Source organism: Hoplias malabaricus, chromosome 6 (assembly GCF_029633855.1).
Source record: "Hoplias malabaricus isolate fHopMal1 chromosome 6, fHopMal1.hap1, whole genome shotgun sequence".
Lineage (NCBI taxonomy): Eukaryota > Metazoa > Chordata > Actinopteri > Characiformes > Erythrinidae > Hoplias > Hoplias malabaricus.
In genome coordinates, this window is record NC_089805.1 from 50,754,173 (window position 1) to 50,776,500 (window position 22,328).

The 22,328-nt window shown below is 41.8% G+C and overlaps 1 protein-coding gene across 1 annotated transcript in view; it reads right to left on the bottom strand.

The window, feature by feature from the left end:
* The window catches only part of LOC136699839 (stonustoxin subunit alpha-like), a 66,560-nt gene that overhangs the window by 22,703 nt on the left and 21,529 nt on the right, over window positions 1-22,328 (bottom strand). The window contains exon 2 of the mRNA XM_066674864.1: window positions 22,045-22,137. Within this exon, the coding sequence (XP_066530961.1) occupies window positions 22,045-22,137 (93 nt within the window). The remainder of the gene's footprint in view (window positions 1-22,044; window positions 22,138-22,328) is intronic.

Here is a 22,328-nt window from a genome sequence, read left to right on the forward strand (position 1 = left end):
TACTCGTCGAACCACCAAGGTCCCCAACTCATAAAAAGGATGTAATAGTAGGGAAAGTTATAGCATCTATGAGTGGCGACAGATGGGTCCCCATGCGTATTTTGAACCCTGGTAACAAGCCTGTGAGGTTGAAGAAAAATTCCAAGATGGCTGATGTTTTTCCCTGTGTAGCACTAGAAGACCTTGATTTAGAACTTGGAAGAATACCAGACAAGGAGTTAAGAGTGCAGACTCAGGCAACACATGTTGCATATAGTGATGGTTCTGATTATAGTCTCCAGGACACTTTAGGGAAGCTTGGCCTGAGTGATTTAGACATTGAATCATGTGAGGTGTCACCTTTCTGGAAGACCCAATTGTTGTACCTAATACAAAAGTATGAGGATGTGTTCTCGAAGCACAAGCTAGACTGTGGAAAGGCCAAGGATCTAGTCCATCACATTCATTTGTCTGATGCACGTCCTTTCCGACTGCCATACCGTCGTGTCCCTCCAGGGCAGTATCAGAAGTTGAGGCAGGTGCTCTCAGACATGGAGGAACGAGACATCATACGGAAGTCCTGCAGTGAATGGGCTTCTCCTCTTGTACTTGTGTGGAAAAAGACTGGAGATTTGCGCATATGCGTAGATTATCGCTGGTTAAATGCACGTACAGTTAAGGATGCCCATCCGTTACCCCATCAGTCTGACTGTCTTGCTGCATTAGGAGGAAATGTCATGTTCAGTGCGATGGATTTGACATCGGGCTTTTATAACATTGAAATGGCTGAGGAAGACAAAAGATTGACTGCTTTTACAACACCTATGGGTCTTTTTGAATTCAACAGACTCCCACAAGGGTTATGTAACAGTCCAGCGAGTTTCATGCGCCTCATGATGAATATATTTGGAGACCAGAATTTCCTGACATTGCTCTGCTATTTAGACGATCTGCTTGTGTTTGCACCTAATGAGGAAGAGGCTTTGAGAAGGCTTGAGATGGTTTTCAATAGATTGCGTGATCATGGGTTGAAACTAGCTCCTAAGAAATGCTATTTTCTCAGACGAAGTGTACGATTCCTTGGTCACATAGTTGATGCAAATGGTGTAGCGACAGACCCTGATAAAGTTCAAATCATCACCAGCATGACAGCAACAGATCTTATGATGGATGATGGGGTTACCCCATCCCAGAAGAAGATTAAATCCTTCCTGGGCATGGTCATGTACTACCAACGGTTTATACGAGATTGTTCTCGCATTGCCAAACCATTATTTGAGTTAACTGCTGCCCCTAAAGGAAAAAAATTCAACGCAAAAGGTGCTGCTGCATTCAGGAAACTTAGCCCCAGTGACTGGAAAAAGAAACATCATGATGCTTTTGAGCAACTGAAGGCAGCTCTTCTGCAATCTGTGGTCCTTGCCCATCCTGATTTCAATCGCCCGTTCATTTTGTCCACTGATGCGTCATTGGATGGGCTTGGTGCTGTACTGGCTCAAGTTGCAGAGGATGAGAGTAAGGCATGCCCTGTTGCCTTTGCAAGCAAGGCTCTTACTCGGTCGCAGTGCAACTATCCTGCTCATCGTTTAGAGTTTTTGGCCCTGAAATGGGCGGTTTGTGATAAATTTAGTCACTGGCTGAAGGGAAATACCTTCACTGTCTGGACGGACAACAATCCGCTGTCCTACATCTTGACAAAGCCGAAGCTCGATGCGTGTGAGCAGCGTTGGGTAGCCAAGTTAGCACCTTACAACTTCAGCATACAATATATCCCAGGTAGCAAAAATGTAGTTGCAGATGCCTTGAGTAGGCGGCCTTTTGTTCCCAGCCCTGTTGTTCAGAGATTGATAACAGAGACTTACGAGGTGTTGCTAGAGGAAGCCAAGGAGGTTGGAAAGAACCTAGTTCAAGATGCTTTCAGACTTAGTGCTAACAGCCAAACTCTTAATCATTTCACTTCAGTAGATCGGTTGCAGTGCCATTCATTCGCCTGTGATGAAGTGTCTGCCATCCTGGAGGGACAAGAAGAATGGGACAAGGGAGCAGAAGAACGAGCCATTTCTTGGCTTGTACAGGATGTGAATCAGTTAGCAGCCCCTGGTCAAAGCACACTGCCTGTTTTTCCCCTCAGAGAGCTTCAAGAAAGGCAACAAAATGACAGTACTCTGTCTCGAGTTCTCTTCTATGTGGCACGGGGCAAGAGACCTTCCCGACGAGAGAGAACTGGGGAGACATTCAAAGTGATTAAGACTTTGAGGCAATGGGAGAAGCTTAAGTTATTGGATGGAATATTGTATAGGGAAAGCAAGGACCCAGTAACAAAGAAGAAGCGCCATCAGTATGTTGTGCCAGCTACACTTGTCAAGATCATACTCCAGGGTGTCCATGATGATGCTGGCCACCAGGGCCAAAGTAGGACTTTATATCTGACTAGACAGAGGTTCTTTTGGATTGGTATGGAGCAAGATGTTCGTGAATATGTAAGGTGTTGCAAACGTTGTGTGGTTAGCAAAACACCTGAGCCGGAAGGAAGAGCACCACTTGAGAGTATCAAAACCACAAGTCCTTTGGAGTTAGTGTGCATCGACTTTTGGGCAGCTGAGGATCATAATGGTCGAAGTGTGGATGTATTGGTGATCACTGACCATTTCACTAAAATGGCTCATGCTTTCCCATGTCATGATCAGTCAGCGAGACAGGTAGCACGGTTGTTGTGGGACAGATATTTTTGTGTTTACGGGTTTCCAGAGAGGATCCATTCGGATCAGGGTGCGAATTTCGAGAGCCAGTTGATTCAGGAGTTGTTGCAGGTTGCTGGAGTGAAAAAGTCAAGAACAACAGCATATCACCCTATGGGAAATGGTCACGTCGAACGATTCAATCGTACATTAGGTAGTATGATCAGAGCATTACCACCTAGATCCAAACAAAAGTGGCCTCAAATGTTGCAAACATTGACATTCGCTTACAACTGTACAGCTCATGAGTCGACAGGTTACGCACCCTTCTACTTGATGTACGGAAGAGTTCCCAGATTGCCAGTAGATGTTATGTTTAATAACATTGAGAGAGATAATGACATCACAGATTACAGCAAATATGTAAAGAAAATGAGGGATGACCTCAGAGAAGCTCTCAATCAGGCTCAAGTTAATGCAGATGCCAGTCAGCAAAGGCAAGCAGACCTATATAATCGACGAGCTAAGGGCTGTGACATCAAGGAGGGGGATCGGGTTCTGTTGGCCAACAAGGGTGAACGTGGCCGCAGGAAGTTGGCTGACAAATGGGAATCCACACTTTACACTGTGATCTCTGCAGACCCCAGGTGTCATATATTCCGAATTCGAAACACTTCTACAGGGCAGGAGAAAGTAGTACATAGGAACCTACTTTTGCAAGCCAGTTTCTTACCTCTTGAAACAGAAGGATTGATAGAACCATCTTTTGATGATGTGTCAGAATCATGTGCCGAGCAAAGTGACGGTCCTCAGGAAGATGAATCAGTGATAAAGTCAGATTCTTACAGGATTGACCGGACTGCCAGCTGGGTAGTTGAAGCTGCCACTTCCTGCACTTGTCCAGACAGCCAGAGCTCAGTTACTCCAGAAAGTGAGCTATCCGAAGCAGACTCAGAATCAAAAGCTGTTGAACTTCAATTGAGCTGTAACTCAGATGTTGGAGACATGGATGAGAAGGGCTGCGGGGTTGGGAATACGCACATGAGGGACGAGTTTGCAAGGGATGTGGATTCTGTCAGTCTTAATGTTGATGAAGGGAGCATTAGTAGTATTTCCCCAAATGCCTTAAATTCAGGACCTAGCAGTGCAGTAACTCAGATTAGAACCAGAGTAGGTAGAGTTGTGAAACCAGTGAACAGGTTAATACAGAATATGGTCCAAAGAACTGGCCATCCCATCCGTTTTACTAAGTCTTTACTTTCATAATCAGAGTAACTTAAGTGGTAGCAGTTGTACATGCTTAGTTCACTATTCAGTAATTAGTTGTCAGTAATCACTCAGTATTAGGTGGTGTTTAAGGCACCCCTTTGAGCAAGCTGGCATTTGAGGGTCTGATCAGCCTTCTTTTGCCTCTTTCCCTGTGGGTTGGGTAACATAAGTTGCAGATTGAGATGGAGTATACCCGTTGGTGGCTGACATCTTCATAAAACAAAACACTGAATAACCTGGAGAAGTTTTGGGAAGTTCAGGGGGGAGTATGTAGCTGAGATTAAATTGGTTTATTTTTTTATTTATAATTATTTTGGTTGTTGTGTTAAATTAATTATGGCTATTGTGAACTTCACCAAAACTTTATTTCTTTTTTTTGTGTGTCACTATATATGCTTGAAGTGTAATAAGTTCAATTTTCCTAACCGTTTTGGGTTCCCCCTGAACCTGTTCTAGCTGGGGTCTTAATTAATGTAACACTCAAAGTAAGCACATGCAGCGGTTTTCCCCCGGATTCGTTAGAAGCATAGTGGATGCTGTATGGGTAAGACCTGCTGCGCTCTTTCATTGAGAAATGTAGTATTAAGCCACTAAACAATGAAATTGTTATTACGTGTAATATAATATCTCAGGAGAAAATGTTGGAACGTCAGTTTTGTGTCAAATATGAACGATATTTGGCGATGTATAACACGGTCACATTTCTTTTTGGCGTTACCAGTGTAGGGTGAGAGAGGGTGCTGATTTGCTGCATGAGCTTACTGTGCCCCTTGCTGTTTTATTCAGGTATGTTCATTGTTGTGTGATTGTAATAAGAGTTTATGTGAAATATTGAGATCTGTCGGGCACTAATGTAGTATTTAAACACTATACGATCAAAATATTACATTTTATTCATGTAATTATTTCATTTATATTTTTTTATTATTTTTCTCTTTTCCTCACATGGGTTTTTGAGTTCTGTGTAGAAAGCTCAGCAGGTGAATTAATGTAATACCGTCATGCATCACAAAATTCCTCATATCTGTGGTCAGATACAAAATAACCCTTATCAATGTATATCATTCTCTTCATATGAAACTGTTTTATATGATTAGGGATTTTTTGAGAAGCATAGTGGATGCTGTATGGTGTAGGGTGAGAGAGGGTGCTGATTTGCTGCATGAGCTTACTGTGCCCCATGCTGTTTTATTCAGAATAAATCTCCAGATCTCCACTCCCTGGTGTGTGTGTGCCTGCTTCTGTGACCAGCGCCGTTTCAAGTCTGCTACACATACACACACACGTTATTTTCACTACCTATCACTGCTGCTATCAGCTAAAGTCTCCCCGTCAGTGAGTCCTGGACCGGCCAACTCCACCAGATGTCGCAGCTTTGTGATTCCTGACAGGATCAGGACTCTGGACAAATCATGGGAAATTTGGTTAAAAATATCCAAACGGGAGACGCATATCTGATGTCAGATACTTGACCAACAAATGATATCACACAATTGCTTTCTCGGCTTCTGATAGCAAAACTAAAGGGGTAGCTGTCATTGATAGACGCAGTCTGAAGCTTAAGTTATTAGGGACGTGGGCAGATGATTCAGGTAGAATTGTGATTGCTAGAATGGAAATTTTTAACAAGAAAGTAGCCTTCCTCTCTGTGTATGCCCCTAATACCATTGATAAATCTTTTTACGATTTACTTACGCAAAAGATGCTTGACTTAATGGATTATGCGTTAGTGGTTGGAGGGGACATTAATGCTGTATGGGACCCCAAATTGGATAGCTCCAATGTATCAAGATCAAGAGATCAGGATCTTGACACAGCAGCTTTGCTTTTAATGATGGGTCAGTAGAGGATTATTGGATACTATGGAATGCAATAAAAGGTTTCATTAGAAGCTTCACTATACGATTCTCTTCTAATCTGTGTAAAGTCAGATCTATGAAGTTACAAAATCTAGATGATGAGTATCAGAGATTGGACTTAGAACTACAACATAAATTCTCTGAACAGGCGGCGTTAAGCCGAGATTTGGTTAAGAAAGAAATAAATGATTTACTTAAACAGCACGCTGAATTTCAAGTACACAGAACCAGACAACGGTATTATTTCCAGGGTACCAGGCCCAACCACCTTCTAGCTATGAAAATCAGATCAAGTGAACAATTTGCAGATACACACCAGATTCCAAAAACGTTGGGACACTAAACAAATTGTGAATAAAAATTGAATGCAATGATGTGGAGATGGCAAATGTCAATATTTTATTCGTAATAGAAAATAGATGACAGATCAAAAGTTTAATCTGAGTAAATGTAACATTTTAAAAGAAAAATATGTTGATTCAAAATTTCACAGTGTCAACAAATCCCAAAAAAGTTGGGACAAGTAGCAATAAGTGGCTGGAAAAAGGAAATTGAGCATATAACGAACAGCTGGAAGTCCAATTAACACTAATTAGGTCAATTGACAACATGATTGGGTATAAAAAGAGCTTCTCAGAGTGTCAGTGTCTCTCTGAAGCCAAGATGGTAAGAGGATCACCAATTCCACCATTGTTGCGCAGAAAGATAGTGCAGCGATACCAGAATGGTGTTACCCAGCGTAAAATAGCAAAGACTTTTAAGTTATCATAATCAACCATGCATAACATCATCAAAAGATTCAGAGAATCTGGAACAATTGCTGTGCGTAAGGGTCAAGGCTGTAAAACTCTACTGGATGCTCGTGATCTCCGGGCCCTTAAAAGTCACTGCACCTCAAACAGGAACGCCACTGTCAAGGAAACACCAGAATGGGCTCAGGAATACTTCCAGAAAGCATTGTCAGTGAACACAATCCACCGTGCCATCCGCCGTTGCCAGCTGAAACTCTACAGTGCAAAGAGGAAGCCATTTCTAAGCAAGCTCCACAAGCTCAGACATTTGCACTGGGCCAGGGGTCTTTTAAAATGGAGTGTGGCAAAATGGAAGACTGTTCTGTGGTCAGATGAGTCACGATTTGAAGCTCTTTATGGAACACTGGGACGCCATGTCATCCGGACCAGAGAGGACAAGGATAACCCGAGTTGTTATCAACGCTCCGTTCAGAGGCCTGCATCACTGATGGTATGGGGTTGCATGAGTGCTTGTGGCATGGGCAGTTGCATGTCTGGAAAGGCACCATTAATGAACTATGTTCAGGTTCTAGAACAACATGCTCCCATCTAGACGTCATCTCTTTCAGGGAAGACCCTGCATTTTTCAACAAGATAATGCCAGACCACATTCTGCAGCAATCACACCATCATGGCTACGTAGGAGAAGGATCCGGGGACTGAAATGGCAGCCTGCAGTCCAGATCTTTCACCTATAGAGAACATTTGGAGCATCATAAAGAGGAAGGTGCGACAAAGAAGGCCCAAGACGATTGAACAGTTAGAGGCCTGCATTAGACATGAATGGGAGAGCATTCCTATTTCTAAACTTGAGAAACTGGTCTCCTCTGTCCCCAGACGTCTGTTGAGTGTTGTAAGAAGAAGGGGGGATGCCACACAGTGGTAAAAAATGGCCTTGTCCCAAATTTTTTGGGGTTTTGTTGACGCCATGAAATTTTGAAACAACATATTTTTCCCTTAAAATAATACATTCTCTCAGTTTAAACTTTTGATCTGTGATTTGTGTTCTATTCTGAATAAAATATTAGATGTTGGCTCCTCCACATCATTGCATTCAGTTTTTATTCACAATTTGTTTAGTGTCCCAACTTTTTTGGAATTCGGTTTGTATATCAGCTATTAGAACACCAAATGGTAATATTACTGCAGACCCACAAAAAATTAATGATACTTTTAAACATTTCTACTCCAATCTTTATAAAACCAAAATAACTCCGGATCAGGGTAGATGTGATGAGTTTTTACAGAAGCTTGATCATTCTTGATTACCCAATTTAGATTCTATTAAATTAGAAAATCCTATTTCTATGGAGGAATTGCGATCTGCAACATTTGCTATGCCAAGGGGCAAATCACCGGGGCTAGATGGGATCTCACCTGAATTTTATGCTACTTTTTGGGACCATATTAGTCCCTTTTTCTTAAGGATGATTGAACACTCTATGGAAAGGGGATGTTTTGCTAGGGATGTCAATACAGCCTTAATTTCTTTGCTACTGAAAAAAGATAAGGATCCTGCTGACTGTACAAGCTATCGTCCCCTTAGTCTACTAAATTCTGACTTAAACATTTATTCCAAACTAATTGCCCATCGTCTACAACCCCATATTGCATCACTTGTTAATCCTGATCAAACAGGTTTTATTAAATCTAGACTCGCATCTGATAATGTGAGACGTCGCCTCCATATAGCTGACAAAGCAGTTGACATCAAGACCCTGGCTGTTTTATCTCTTGACGCCATGAAAGCTTTTGATAAACTAAAGTGGTCTTATGGTCAACACTCAAATTGCTCTACCATACTCAGCAAGGTGTGTAAGGATCTAGAAAGATGGACAAATCTTCCTCTTTCATTGCAGGCCCAGGTATCGATTGTAAAAATGAATGTTCTTCCCAGAATTAATTTTATAAGTTCAATGATTCCCCTTCCTCCTCCCTCTGATTATTGGGAAAAACTTCATTCTGTTACGTCTAAATTTATTTGGAGGAATAATCGATCTCGTCTAAAAATGTTCATTCTACAAAGGCGGCGAGACTAAGGTGGTTTAGCAGTTCCTAATTTTAAGTTCCACTATTCATTTGTGCTGAGGCCAGTTTTTTCCTGGTTGGACTCTACAATTAGTGTCGCTTGGCGCCCGATTGAGCAAAATGCCGTAAATCCTTGGAAACTGGAGGATATTCTCTTCGCAAACCTTAGTAACAAACAGTGCCAATTATGGTTTGGGCCAATTATTTCATATCTCATTCAGACTTGGCAGGACATGGAAAAACTAGCTAATATATCTTGTAAGTGGCATAAAGATTCCCCAATTTTTAATAATAGAGGCCTGTTAATTGGAGGAAGGCCTATTACTGCGTCTCACTGGGCCGATAGGGGTATTCTTCATTTAAGACACATTTTTGATGATAGGGGCTTACTTCCATTTAAGGATATTCAATCCAGTTTTAATTTACCCGCATCCTCATTTTTCTTTTATTTACAGCTTAGATCTGCCCTTAGAGCAATTGGTATATCATTACAACATTGTTTATCTACCCACCAAATTCACAACATCTTTAGTAACTCTAATAAAACTAAGAGTCTAGTTTCTAGGCTTTATCGTTTTTTTTTGGAAGCATCCTATCTACCTCTTACTTCATACATACTTTGGAAACGGGACTGCTCTTATTTAGATGATGATTTTGACTGGTCTGAGGTCTGGTCTAATATTCAAGAAACCTCCCAGAACCCTGATCATCAGTTAATTCATTGGAACTATACACACAGAACCTACCTTACTCCTCGCAAACTTTCTTTTATGAATATCCTTAATAACCCTATGTGCACACTTTGTTTTACAAAGGCTTGTGTGGTACATTTCTACATATGTATTGGGGATGCCCTCCTGTAGCCTCATTCTGGGGCAAGGTTGCTACTAGGCTTTCAAACCTTGTTTCGCTGGAGTTACCTGTCAACATACCTACTCTGCTGCTTAACAACTTTTCAGAACTCTCTCTTTCCAAAAGTAAGAAATGTATTATGTTAGCAGGTCTCACTGCAGCAAAGAAATTGGTTGCAGTTCGTTGGAAACCTTCTCATTCTCTCTCAATTAGTGCCTGGACTTTTTCTTTCATGAACATAATGTATATGGAACTCTCTACTGCTCTACTGAGTTAATGGTGCTAATGAAGCTAATATTAATATTTGGTACGATGCAATTGCCTCCCTGAAGAATATGCTGTAAACAAACCCACCCCCCTTTGTTTTATTTATTTATTATTTTTTTTAATTTATTTTTATTTATTTATTTATTTTTTATTTCTCTATTTTTCTTTATATTTATTTCTCTGTTAGGTTCCTTTTTCTGTTGATGCTGGTATTTGTGTTTCTGGTGTGTGTGTATATGTGAGATTTGTGTTTGTGTTATGTGTATTTGCAGTACTGGTTACTGTCCTTGTTAAAACAATAAAAAATTGATCACAAAAAAAATATCCAAACGGGCTCCATGAATAAGAAGTTCTTCTAACAGCCAGTGCAAAGACAAACTGTTCTCTCTGCGCAAAGTAAAAAACACCCATATTTTAAAAAGGCCCCTGTAAAATGTTGGTATTCTAGTAAGATCTAGTTTCTTAACGTCCATTAGAAACAGGGCCCTATCCAGGCCTAGACTCCCCACTGTCTGTAGACCTCTACTGACAGGTTCTCTCCAGACTATGTCCTCAGGGCCAGAAAGGAGTCTCTCAATAAACTGCAGCCTATAAGCAGCAGTTCTACTGGCCAGATGGATCAGCCCCTGTCCACCCTCATCCTTAGGCAGGTGAAGGACTGCCCGTGGTAACCAGTGCAGGCCATCCCAAAAAAAGTCCACCAGCACCTGGATATCTGCCAGTAGATTTGGGGGTGGGTCCACACAGGCCAGTTTATGCCAGAGTGAGGATGCAGCCAGGTTGTTAATAATCAGTACCCGTCCCCTATATGACATTTTAGGAACCAGCCATTTCCACTTCATTAACTGTCCCTTTACTCTTTCAAGAACCCCCTCCCAGTTCTTGTTCATAAAATCTCTGTCCCCTAAGTACACCCCTAAATACTTAAAACCCCCCTTCTTCCACACCAGTCCATCAGGAAGCCTGGGCTCTGTACCTCCCCACTCTCCGACTAAAAAAGCCTCACTCTTGCCCCAGTTAATTTTTGCAGAGGATAAGACCTGGAATTCATTTAAAGTATTAATTAAAACATTCACCTCTGTCTGTGAGCTGACCAAGGCTACAAGGTCATCAGCATATGCAGACACACAGAACAAGGTGCTGCAGTCAGGAATCTTAAAACCAGTGATCAGTTTTCTGATTTTACATAAAAGGGGTTCTATAGCTATACTGTAGAGAAACCCGGACAGAGAACAGCCTTGTCTAATGCCCCTATGTACTTTAAAACGGGTGCACAAACCACCATTAACCTTTGGTACACTCTCAATGTCACTGTACAACACCTTGATCATGGCTATGAACCCAGGGTTGAACCCAAGGCTCTCCATGACTTTCCACAGATGCCCGTGTTCAACCCGGTCCAATGCCTTCTCCTGGTCCAGAAATAAGAACCCTCCATCAAGCTGCTTCTGAGAACATCCAACACATCCTGCCCCAACACGGACCAAAAGGACTTGTAAAAGTCCACAGGGAGACCATCGATGCCTGGTGCCGTCCCATTCTCCACACCTTGGAAAGCAGCATACAGTTCTCCCAGGGACAGCTCTCTGTCCAGGACTTCTGCAGACTGCTGCGACATCTGAGGTAGACTCTGAAGAAAGCTGTCCTCTAAGTCGTGTGACCTAACTTGCTCACTGTTGTACAGTTTAGAATAAAAGCTGACTGGCTGCCTGCGAATTTCAGCGGGATCAGAGGAGAGATCTCCTGATTCTGTTTGCACAGCATGCACCAACCTTTTCTGTCCATTTTTCTGCTCCAGGCCGAAAAAAAACTTAGAGGAAGCATCCATTTCTGTCACATTTTAAAACGTGAGCGGACCAACACCCCCTGTACTGTAGCCCCCAGCAGGTTCGCCTTTTGAGAACTTTAATATGCTCTCGATTTCCTGTGGTTTCCCTTGAAGTCTGCAGCTCCACTATCTCAGTCTCCAGAGCTTTAAGAGATCTGGCGATGTCCCTCGTGACATTGAGAGTATACTGCTGACACAACACCTTTGTTTGTATTTTAGCCGAGTCCCACCACTGTAAAAAGGAGCTAAAAGATGGTTTCTGTGTCAGGAAAGACTTAATGTCATCAATAGAGTAGACAGTGGGTAAAGCGTCTTCCTGAGAACTAAGGGACCACCCTGAGTCAGAGTGTCCCCCATCACTGTCTGAGTCCTCCACAAGTCTGACCTGTTTAATGGCTTTTCTCTCCTTCTGTCTTTTGGTAGGGGCTTTAAAAACCAGGTCTATTTCCATTTCTGAGGCCTCCGCTAGCACTGGAGCCATTACCCTGTTCGGCAGAACGTGGTCACCGAGTACCTTTTCAACGCGTCCGTCTCGTTTAAGGGACTCCCTCATCGTCATGGCCCGCTCCATCGCGTTACGGTTCACTGCAGCTGGCAAAGCCGCAGATTTCCCCGCCGCTGCTGATGACTCCTCCGTAGCTGTTGTTAACTCCTCCGCTACTGCTGCCATTGTTGAATTTCCCACTGCCACTGAAGACTCCTCCGTTGCTGGTATTGACTCCTCCACCACCGCTGAAGACTCCTCCACTACCGCTGCTGTTGTTGACTCCTCCGCTACCGCTGCTGTTGTTGACTCCTCCGCTGCCACAGTAACACTATGTTACTGTGTCCGACCACTTTTCCAACCACCAAACAGCACTCCTCCACACTCACTTTACAGTCCACTTTAACGCCGTGGTGGCATGTTAAACTCTCGTAGAGTTTGTTGTTAGGAGCCCCCATGCTTCCAGCAAACAGCCAGAGGTGGGCTCCATGCGGCAGGAAAAAACCCCAAACCGCGCTCACGGACTAAATAAACCGTAGGTGTTTCGACGGCAAAAAATGCCAAAAGAAAAATGAAGAAAAACGCTCTCACACTCACACGTTAATCTCGCACCGCCACTCACCACCGCACATGCGCAGAGAGAGAGAGGGGGGGGGGGTACAAACCAGACTAGAGAGAGAGAGAGCGAGAGAGAGAGAGAGAGAGAGAGAGAGAGGGGTACAAACCAGACTAGAGAGAGAGAGGGGTACAAACCAGACTAGAGAGAGAGAAAGGGGTACAAACCAGACTAGAGAGAGAGAAAGGGGTACAAACCAGACTAGAGAGAGAGACTGATGGGGCTGACTGGATTAGATTAAAAATTGAAGTGGATGCTTAAACAACGGCATGCTTCAATGGAACTTTGTTCAATAATCCAGGAGTTTTCAGATGATTCTGACAATTCTTTCTTTTCTTACAGAGAATTCAAAAGCTCAAAGATGCACTAGGACCACAGCGTTTATCCACAGATGATCTTTCTAAAGCAGAAATGGCAGTTATTCATTTCTTTAACCAATTAACAAACTTTAAAATTTTAACAATGAAATTATTGCACTGTCCTCAAGCTGTAATGGTAGCCCCCGGTGAGGTTTGAACTTGCAATTCCTGGATGAGGATTGAGGAACAAACCCAAGTGCTAGACAGTCAGGGAGTGGAACAGAAGAGAAGGACAATGAGAGAAAGAAAGAAAAAAAACGGAACCAGCACCTGCCGCGTTAGTGGCTGTGAGATCTACTGTTTGGCCACAGAGAAAGCGCCACATATGCTTTGCTTAAAAGAAAAGGTATGAAAACGAGCTGAAAACATACAATGGGTGGGTGAAAAAAACCCACAAACCCACCTGCTTTCAGGAAAACTGTGCGAGAAGGGGACAATAAAGAACACCAGGGGAGACTGGCTACCTCGACCAATATCGGAGATTATTTCTTTAAGATTCTCCCAAACAAAAGAAGATAATGGGAATCTGAGGAAAGCAGGGAGAAGAGAAAGAGAAGAGGGAAGAGATCTCTTTACCCCACAGCAGAGAGACAACACAAATTGGGGAAGAAGGAGGAATCTCTCAGGCCCAGTTACGTGGTGGCAGAGAGAGCAAAGACATAGTGAGAGGGAGCACGCTACTCTCAGAATAATTTTCTAAGAATGAAGGGGGAGTGTAAAGAACTCTCAGCCCTTTTACTGATATTACCAGCCAGACTCTCTCACACATTCAGTGCCAAGTCTCGGACGGCTTCTAGTGAGTCTTTATAGACCTGTCACCGGGTGCCTGGTGTTATGGCTGATTTCACGCCCGCTGCTGGTGGCTTACACAGGCAAGTCTGAGGTAAGAAAAGACGGCACTATTCACAGATTGAATCCAATCCTGGAAAATGGATTACTAAGGGTTTTTTGAAGATTGTGTGGCAGCAACGCCTGAGGAGACCAAACATCCCATCAATTTATCCGAATGTGGCAGATTGTGTTTTATTTATTTCCAGTTGATACTCATGTAAGGGTAATGTCAAGGGTTAATTGGGGGATGTCACTCTAGCCTGATAAGAAGGGGGAGTAGGAGGACTTAGTGATTCGTTTGACCTGCTTGGCTCCCCCTCTTTTCCGGTGAACTTGACCCTCTTGTTGTTGGCTTGGCGGTGGTGGATTCAGGTACAACTGCAACGGTTTGTGTGTTTTAATTATTTTAGGTAGGACCATGGGTGTCGGTATATTTTTCCCTATTTGTGTGGGTTTACAGTGTGTGGAGTAACGGGGTGATTTGTGTGTATTCAGTAGTGATTGCTGTGGGTGTTGTGCCGTGGTCTGAGGCCTTCATTCATTCTCTGCTTCGCATCGTTTCTGCTCTGTGCTTTGTATCTTCACTATTTTACTGCTTCACAGTTTAATTCCAGGTAAGACATGTTCTCCCTCTCTCTAAGAACATTTCCAGTCGTCTTGTATTTACATTCTATATTTCGTTAGAACCGTCACACTGCCAACTGCTCCTCTCCTCTATCGGTAGTCGCTCCTCAGTGCCGACAGAGAGATAACCTCCTTTTAGACGGAGTTTAAACATTCTCCTGGCTGTTCCTCCTCTCGTGGTGCTGCTGTTTTCTCCACGTCTGGGCGAAGTCGTGCTGCTGCACTGTTATAGATTTGTATCCCTTGCGGGTCTGTTAAATCGTTTTGTTTGTTTGTTTTTGGTTATTTTCTTTTTTATTGTTTCGTTTTCAAGGCACAGTTAAGTTTTCGTTTCTATTGTTAGATTAATTGTGTTAATTTTTGGGTTTAGTTGGCGGGTTATATCCCAATTTCGGGCTTGCTCTTTCTTTTCTTATTATTTTTGTCTTATTCTTTAAGTGTATACTGTCCTTATTGATTTTCATTTGTTTATTTTGGTTTTGTTGTAATTGGTTATTTCTTGAGTTTGTCAATTTGTTTAGGTTTTTGGTTAGAGTACTTCTCTCTTTCTCTCTCTCTCTCTCTCTCTCTCTTTCTCTATAGTTGTGGCAGCTAGTTTATGGCACCTTGTTGTCATTTTACAATATAGTAATTTTGAATGGAGGGTGGCACGGTGGCGGAGCAGGTAGTGTCGCAGTCACACAGCTCCAGGGGCCTGGAGGTTGTAGGTTCGATTCCCGCTCTGGGTGACTTTCTGTGAGGAGTTGGTGTGTTCTTCCTGTGTCTGCGTGGGTTTCCTCCGGGTGCTCCGGTTTCCTCCCACAGTCCAAAAACACACGCTGGTAGGTGTATTGTCGACTCAAAAGTGTCCGTAGGTGTGAGTGTGAGTGTGTGTTGCCCTGTGAAGGACTGGTGCCCCCTCCAGGGTGTATTCCTGCCTTGCGCCCAATGATTCCAGGTAGGCTCTGGACCCACCGTGACCCTGAACTGGATAAGGGTTACAGATAATGAATGAATGAATGAATGAATAATTTTGAATGATTTTTAATGAATGTTGATGTATTAATTTAAAAGCCGCAGCTAAAGTATTTTAGTCTTTTAGGTCAAGGTTGAATGTGTATTGAAATAAAAAAAATTCTTATTGTGAAAATAAAATTGAGTGTGGACCACGAGCCTCTGTCTCCAACAAACGAACCTGGGTTGCCTGGCTAGTTTTACTAGACTTATTTTCTGAGGTGAAATTCCTCAGGTGGCGTAGTCGGACTATAATCTGTGTGTGTGTGTGTAATATATATATCTCATTCTGTTAGTGGGTATTATCCCTCTTATGACCATTAGGGTGTGGTGATTTAATGGGTAGGAGGTAGGCCGTGTCACACAAAGACCAACATGTTTCCAAACTTATTTTAAAGCATATCCATGAACTCATGCCAGTGAGTCCAGTTGTAGTCTGTGCAGACGTTTTATTAAAGGAAAACTTGGTGAAAATGACAGATTTCTGACTATTTGAAGTAAAAAGAGGACGCTCCTTTTGTAAAGCGTTATGGAGATGTTTTTACATTCCTGGCCAGCAGAGCTGTTCATTTAGAAGTTGCATATTCTTTGGACACAGATGCTTGCATTAATGCCATTCATAGATTCATTTGCAGAAGGGGACAAATGTCTCAGTTAAGATCAGACAGTGAAACCAGTTTTAAATCTCGCCGACTTTCCAGTTAAACCTGGTTCAGCAGCAAAAAATCTTGGCGTCATAATTGACCCGGAGTTATCATTTGATCAACACATAGGTAGTATCACTAGGACAGCTTTTTTACATCTTCACAACATCACCACGATTAGAAATGCCTTAACCCTGCAGGACGCAGAAACATTAGTACATGCCTTTATTTCCTCAAGGCTTGACTACTGTAACACACTACTGTCAGGACGCACCAGCAGCAATTTAAGAAAACTTCAACTAGTTCAAAATGCTGCAGCCAGGGTCCTCACTAAAACTAGAAAATTTGAACATATCAGTCCAGTTCTATCATCACTTCATTGGCTGCCGGTTAAATTCCGCATCAATTACAAAATTCTGTTATTAACAAATAAAGCTCTACATGGGCTCGCTCCCGAATACCTTCAAGACACTATTTCCTATTATGAGCCATGCTTCAGACCAGCTGCCCATGCTCCAGCCACCACCACTTGCCTTCAAGCTGCCCTCCCTACATTGAAGTTTTCACAGAAGCAGACTGGAAAAAGACTGTGAACTGGAAGAAAGCTGAACACTGTCTACTGGGTAATACAGCTACTTATCATATGTACCTCATACTAACTTCAAAACAACAGAAATATCCCTGTAACAGGAATATGATGCTGAAAAAACAGTCATGTGAAAAAGTTAGGGCGCCCCATTAAAACATTTGTCTTTTTGAACATAATATATATTAAATATATGGACATTTGAGCTTCATTTGAACAGCACTGAGAGATGGAGCTTATAACTCAACAAATAACACTGAGGAAATTACTTATAAACATAAGATGTAAAATGTAATGAAGAAAAATGTGCATGTCTTGTGAGGAAAAAGTCAGGACACCCCCACATTTATTACTATTTAAAATGTCTATATTTAGAATCAGGTGCACCACATCAGCTGCAAATGATTAGACCATCATTAAAGAGGACACTGGAGGAGGCTCTTATTCAAACCTCAGACAGTAGTTTGATTTGCCTTTGATTGTTGAAGTGAGTGGTATCACCAGGGCGAGATCTAAAGAGCTCTCTGAGGCCTTCAGAAAAAAGGTTATAGATGTATATGAGTCTGAGAAGTGATGTAAAAAGATCTCAAAACAATTAGAAATCAGCCATTCCACTGTCCGGAGAAGAATTTACAAGTGGAGACCTTTTAAACCAACTGCCAATAAGACCAGGTCAGGCCATCCTCACAAGAGCAGTGCAAGAGCAGACCGCAAGGTGCATAAAGATGTCTCCAACAATCCTAAAATGTCATCACCGGAACTACAAGTGGCTCTTAACACAGTTCATGTCGAGGTACATGTATCTACCATCAGGAAAAGACTGCACAAGTTTGATCTTCATAGGAGGTGTGCAAGGAGGCAAGGCAAGGCAAGGCAAGTTTATTTATAGAGCACCTTTCATACAGAAGCAATTCAAAGTGTTTTACAGAAAAAAGAAACAGTTAAATAAAAAGCCAGAATAAAATCATAAATTTCCAATAAGACAATTACATAAAAAGAGTAACATGATTAAATGATTAAAACAATTTAAAATGATAAAATAAAATAAAATAAATAAAATGCCGTTACAGAATAAAAGTGCAGAGTATTTTAAACTGAGCTGTAGCTCAAACAGGACTGTTTTAAGCCTTGATTTAAAAGTGTCCAAAGTCAGGGCTCTTCTAATATTCTCAGTCGTCTGGTTCCATTTAAGAGCGGCACCGGAGCTAAACACTGCCTCTCCATGTTTAGTTTTGACCTGAGGCAGGACTAACTCTAGTTCCTAAAGATCTGAGAGCTCTGCTCGGTTCATATGTCTGTAGCAGATCTGTAGCCAATTTAGACATTTATAGACCAGTAATAACAGCTTAAAGACTATTCTGTAACAGACTGGTATCCAGTGTAAGGATTTGAGGATGAAGGGGGGTGATGTGATCTCTTCTTTTGCTCTGAGGGAGACTCTGGCAGCTGCATTTTGAATCAGTTGAAGATGTTTAATGGTCTTTTTTGGAAGTCCAGCTAAGAGACCATTACAGTAATCAATGCTAGAAATAAAGGATGTTCTGGCTCTGACATGGTGTCATCAGCTTGTACAGCAGAGTTCCTGGATGTTGCTGCTGATGTGCCACCACCAAGAGAAGAGGATAGATTACACACTGAGAAAATGAGGTTGTCTGTCAGAAGTTTAATACCCCTCTTGTTCGTGTGCAGTCCATCTCTCCTAAAAGTCCTCTCTTCCCAAAAAACAAGTTAATGTTGTCAATGAAGTTCAGTCCATTTGACCTGCAGCTGTTCTGTAGCCAGGTGTTTAAACCCAGTAACCTTCAGAACATATTGGTGCCTCCTGCAGGTAGAGGTCCACTGATGAAAAATTGTATGTTGAACTTACTGAGTGTGTTAAGGAGGTCATTAAAGTCTCTTTTTAAAACTTCAGACTCCTGCTTGACAGTGTCATTCTTTCCAAAGTGTAAATAATCCTCTTCACATTCGTGTACTCAGCCAGTGCAGCTGGAAACTTTGCAGCAAGTTCAGGGACGGTGATGTTTGGCTCACATCTCACTATGAGTTTTGGGTTTGTTCCCCATTAACAGTGTCATCTCCTAAGATCAGGGTGTCTGCAGTTGGTTTGTTAGGGTGTTGTGATCGGCTGACACTTCTGGCACTTTCTACATTGTGTTGACTGCGTTTGTGATTCTCACGAAGGGCATGCAGTGGTTCAAATTTGTTTTCCAAGTGAAGTGAGTAAGACTGATTCTGTGCTGTGCTCTCTCAGCAGCAGTGTTAAGTTTAGCAGCTGAATTTTCTGGACCAGCTGTGGTACCAGGAGTAGAAGACAAGACTACAGAGCTATACAAAGCACGGCGCTTGGGTCTAGCTTCAATCTGCACCCATTTCCCGTCTCTAGCTGTACTCACGGCAGTGTTGCCATCCACACAATCCTCTGATCTGGATCTGTGTCCCTCCACTGCTCTGTTAAGTCTTCAGCCCGCTGTCTGCTGCCCGTACTCCCACTCACTGTTACTCCTCGCACAGCTCCGAAATGCCAGTCCTTAAACTCTGATAGCAGTATCCGAAAATCCCTTTCCAAAGCTCACATTCTCTGTAGAAGTCCGTAACAATTCTGACAGCACATGTGCTGAACAAAATGATGAGGCATTTCACAAGTTTCTTCTACTGTAGCCTGTTGAAACTGTCCTTGTTCTTGGAACAGTTCTGGTTCCTAGAGCAATCACACTACTTTAAAAAGTATCAAAAGCAGATGATATCCAGTTTTGGCTTCGTAGTGCTGCTGACTTTAAAAGCTCAGATACTCTATCACAGAAAAACAAATAGGTTTTGAAAAAATAAAAGGAAAGAAATAGAAGATAGCAGAGCTAAGCAGCAAAGCGTCTGAATGGCAGGGAAGCAAAGTCTCCCATGCTGTCAAAAAGACATCAGGGCAAAACTAGAGTTTGCCAGAGAGCACCTCGACCAAGACGTCTGGAACAATGTGCTGTGGACAAAGCTGAATTATTTGAGCACAGTTACAGGAGACTGGGGCTGGTACAATCCAACACAGCATTTGATCACAAGAACCCCATATCAAATGTGAAGCAGGGAGGTGAAATTGTCATGGTTTGGGGCTGATTGCAGCACCAGGCCTGGCCAGCTCTCCATCATAGAATCTACTATGATGATGAAAATGAAGTGGATGTGGACCATGCCACATGACCATGACCCAAAACATTCCAGTGAATTCACATGTAAATTGCTCAAAACTAAGAAATGGAGAGTTCTGGAACGGCCAAATCAAACACCGGATCTTAATCCTACTGAGATGCTGTATCACACAGCTGAAAGAATTCTGACTGGAGGAATGTGAAAAACTCTCCCCCAGTCAATGTCAGAGACTGGTAAATGTTACAGAAAACATCTAATTGAGGTAATTTCAGCTACAGGGCGAAATACCAGATGTTAGGGCATAGGGTGTCATAACTTATTCCTCACAAGAAATTTACATTTATGTTCATTACATTTTACAACTTCTATTTGTAGGTAATTTCTTCAGTTTTATTTGTTTAGTTATAAGCTCCATCTCTCAGTGCTGTTCAAATGAAGCTCAAATGTCCATATGTTTAAATATGTTCAAACAGACAAAGATCTTCATGGGGTGTCCTAACTTTTTCACATGACTTTAGCACAGACATAACTTTAACTATTTTAATCATCTTCATATCTTCAGGCCTCTCCATGAGCAGTTTATTATATTTGTAAAATAATTAAAATTAAATGATTTGAAATTAATATTCCCTTGTCCTTTTTGTGCTACACACACACACACACACACACACACACACACTGTTAAAAAAGTAAATAAGTAAATTTAACTCTAAGTACATTTCAAATGCACTACTTTTATTTTTACTGGAGTACATGTTTATACCAGTAATTTTACATGTACTTAAGTAAAATTCCATCAGAGTAACAGTACTTTTACTGGAGTAGAGTATTTTAGTACTCTTTCCACCTCTGATCATTTCTTTGAACATTTGATTCATTGTGTACAGTTGTGGAATACTGAAGGAAATAACAATAAGTTAATATTATATAATGCAGTAGTGGAAAACAGATTTACCATGAAAACATTCAGAATTGTGGGTCTGAGTCTGGTCAGAGCTGCTATAGAATAAGTATTGACAGCTAACAACTCGTCAGAACCAGAACTGTGTAACTCTTACAGACAATGTACAGCCTCAGGCACTGAGTCCCACCACAGTCCACACTCAGCTGTACATTAATGAAGAAAATAAACTGTGTAGTTTTATGTTATTTGAGGTGATGGTGACGTACACAGCTTTGTTATTTTAAGTAGCCTAAGACTGGCATTGATGCTGGTACATCTTTCATTTGTTCAGATTTATAAAGATGATCTTAAATGCAATTTATTTAGATGAACTTGAATGTGAATTCAGGCATGGGTCACATGGGCAGCCGGTAAGGGCAGCATCGTGCAGGGGATGTGAAAAACAAAGGTGATATTTGAGCTGCGCCTCATGCTACTAAATGAACATAGCTCAGTTACCCCTTTTGAAGTGGGCGCCCTGTCATTATGATGATCTCATGAGTCATGTAGCCTCCCTGTTGTTGTGCTAAAAGGTGGGTTCCCCCCAGGGTGTCACACAAGACAGAACCGCCACTGTTTGAATGTAGAAATGTTGATGACCACTTGTAATTTCTCTGATTACAATTGGATAATTGCTGTGAAATATTCTTTTAATTTTCATTGTTCATTAAATGTTTGCTACTAAGAGGCTCCTAACCCTAACACATCAGTTCACATTTCACAGAGAGTCCGTCTGTGGTCAGGTCTCAAAGGTAAAGTAAAATCTTTTGTTAAAGGCTTTACTTTGTTACTATGTACACACTTAATATTCAGTTTATAAAATGAAAATAAAACAATCTAAAATAAAATAATAATATGTAATAAAATATTAAAAAAGTCCTTTGTATTGTTTTCTTTTACCCAGTGTCTGCCACAGACATTAGAGTATATTCTGAATTTCTACATCCAGCACACTCTACCCTGTTCTATATGGTGTCTTTGTATGTGACTGATCTCCTGCTCCATTAGTGCCTCTACTGGTGAAGCAAAATAACTTTATTGAGGTAAATTAACTCTGTAATAAACTAAACTTGAGTTTTGGACAATTAGTGCATGTGCCCAAAGTATTCAGGTGCTGTGTTGTCGTCATTCTTTAATAAAAGGTTTGTACATTAATCGATCACAACACCAAGAGAAATGCATAAGAACAACAAACTGCCCTTTTACATTCCCTACTGAAACAAAGGAGAAGAAATGTGGATTTGTGAAGGGGATCATGAGGTGTGTGGTGAGTACCTGGGATTAGTTGGTCATTCCGGGCATTGTAGAGCATTCCCAGATGCAGTGGTCTGCTGAGGGCACTGATCTTTAGGTCGGAGTCTCTCTCACCTGGAACAGCAAGAGAAAACAGAACATTTCAGAGCAGTAGTGTTATGTAGCTGATGATAGTCTGTTAGTTTACAACATAACACTGAAAACACTCTATTTACACATCATTTAACTCAACAGAATGTGTAACTGAAGGGCTGCGTGGGCTGTGTGTAGTCGGGAGGATGCTGTACAACACACAGAAAGTAAAT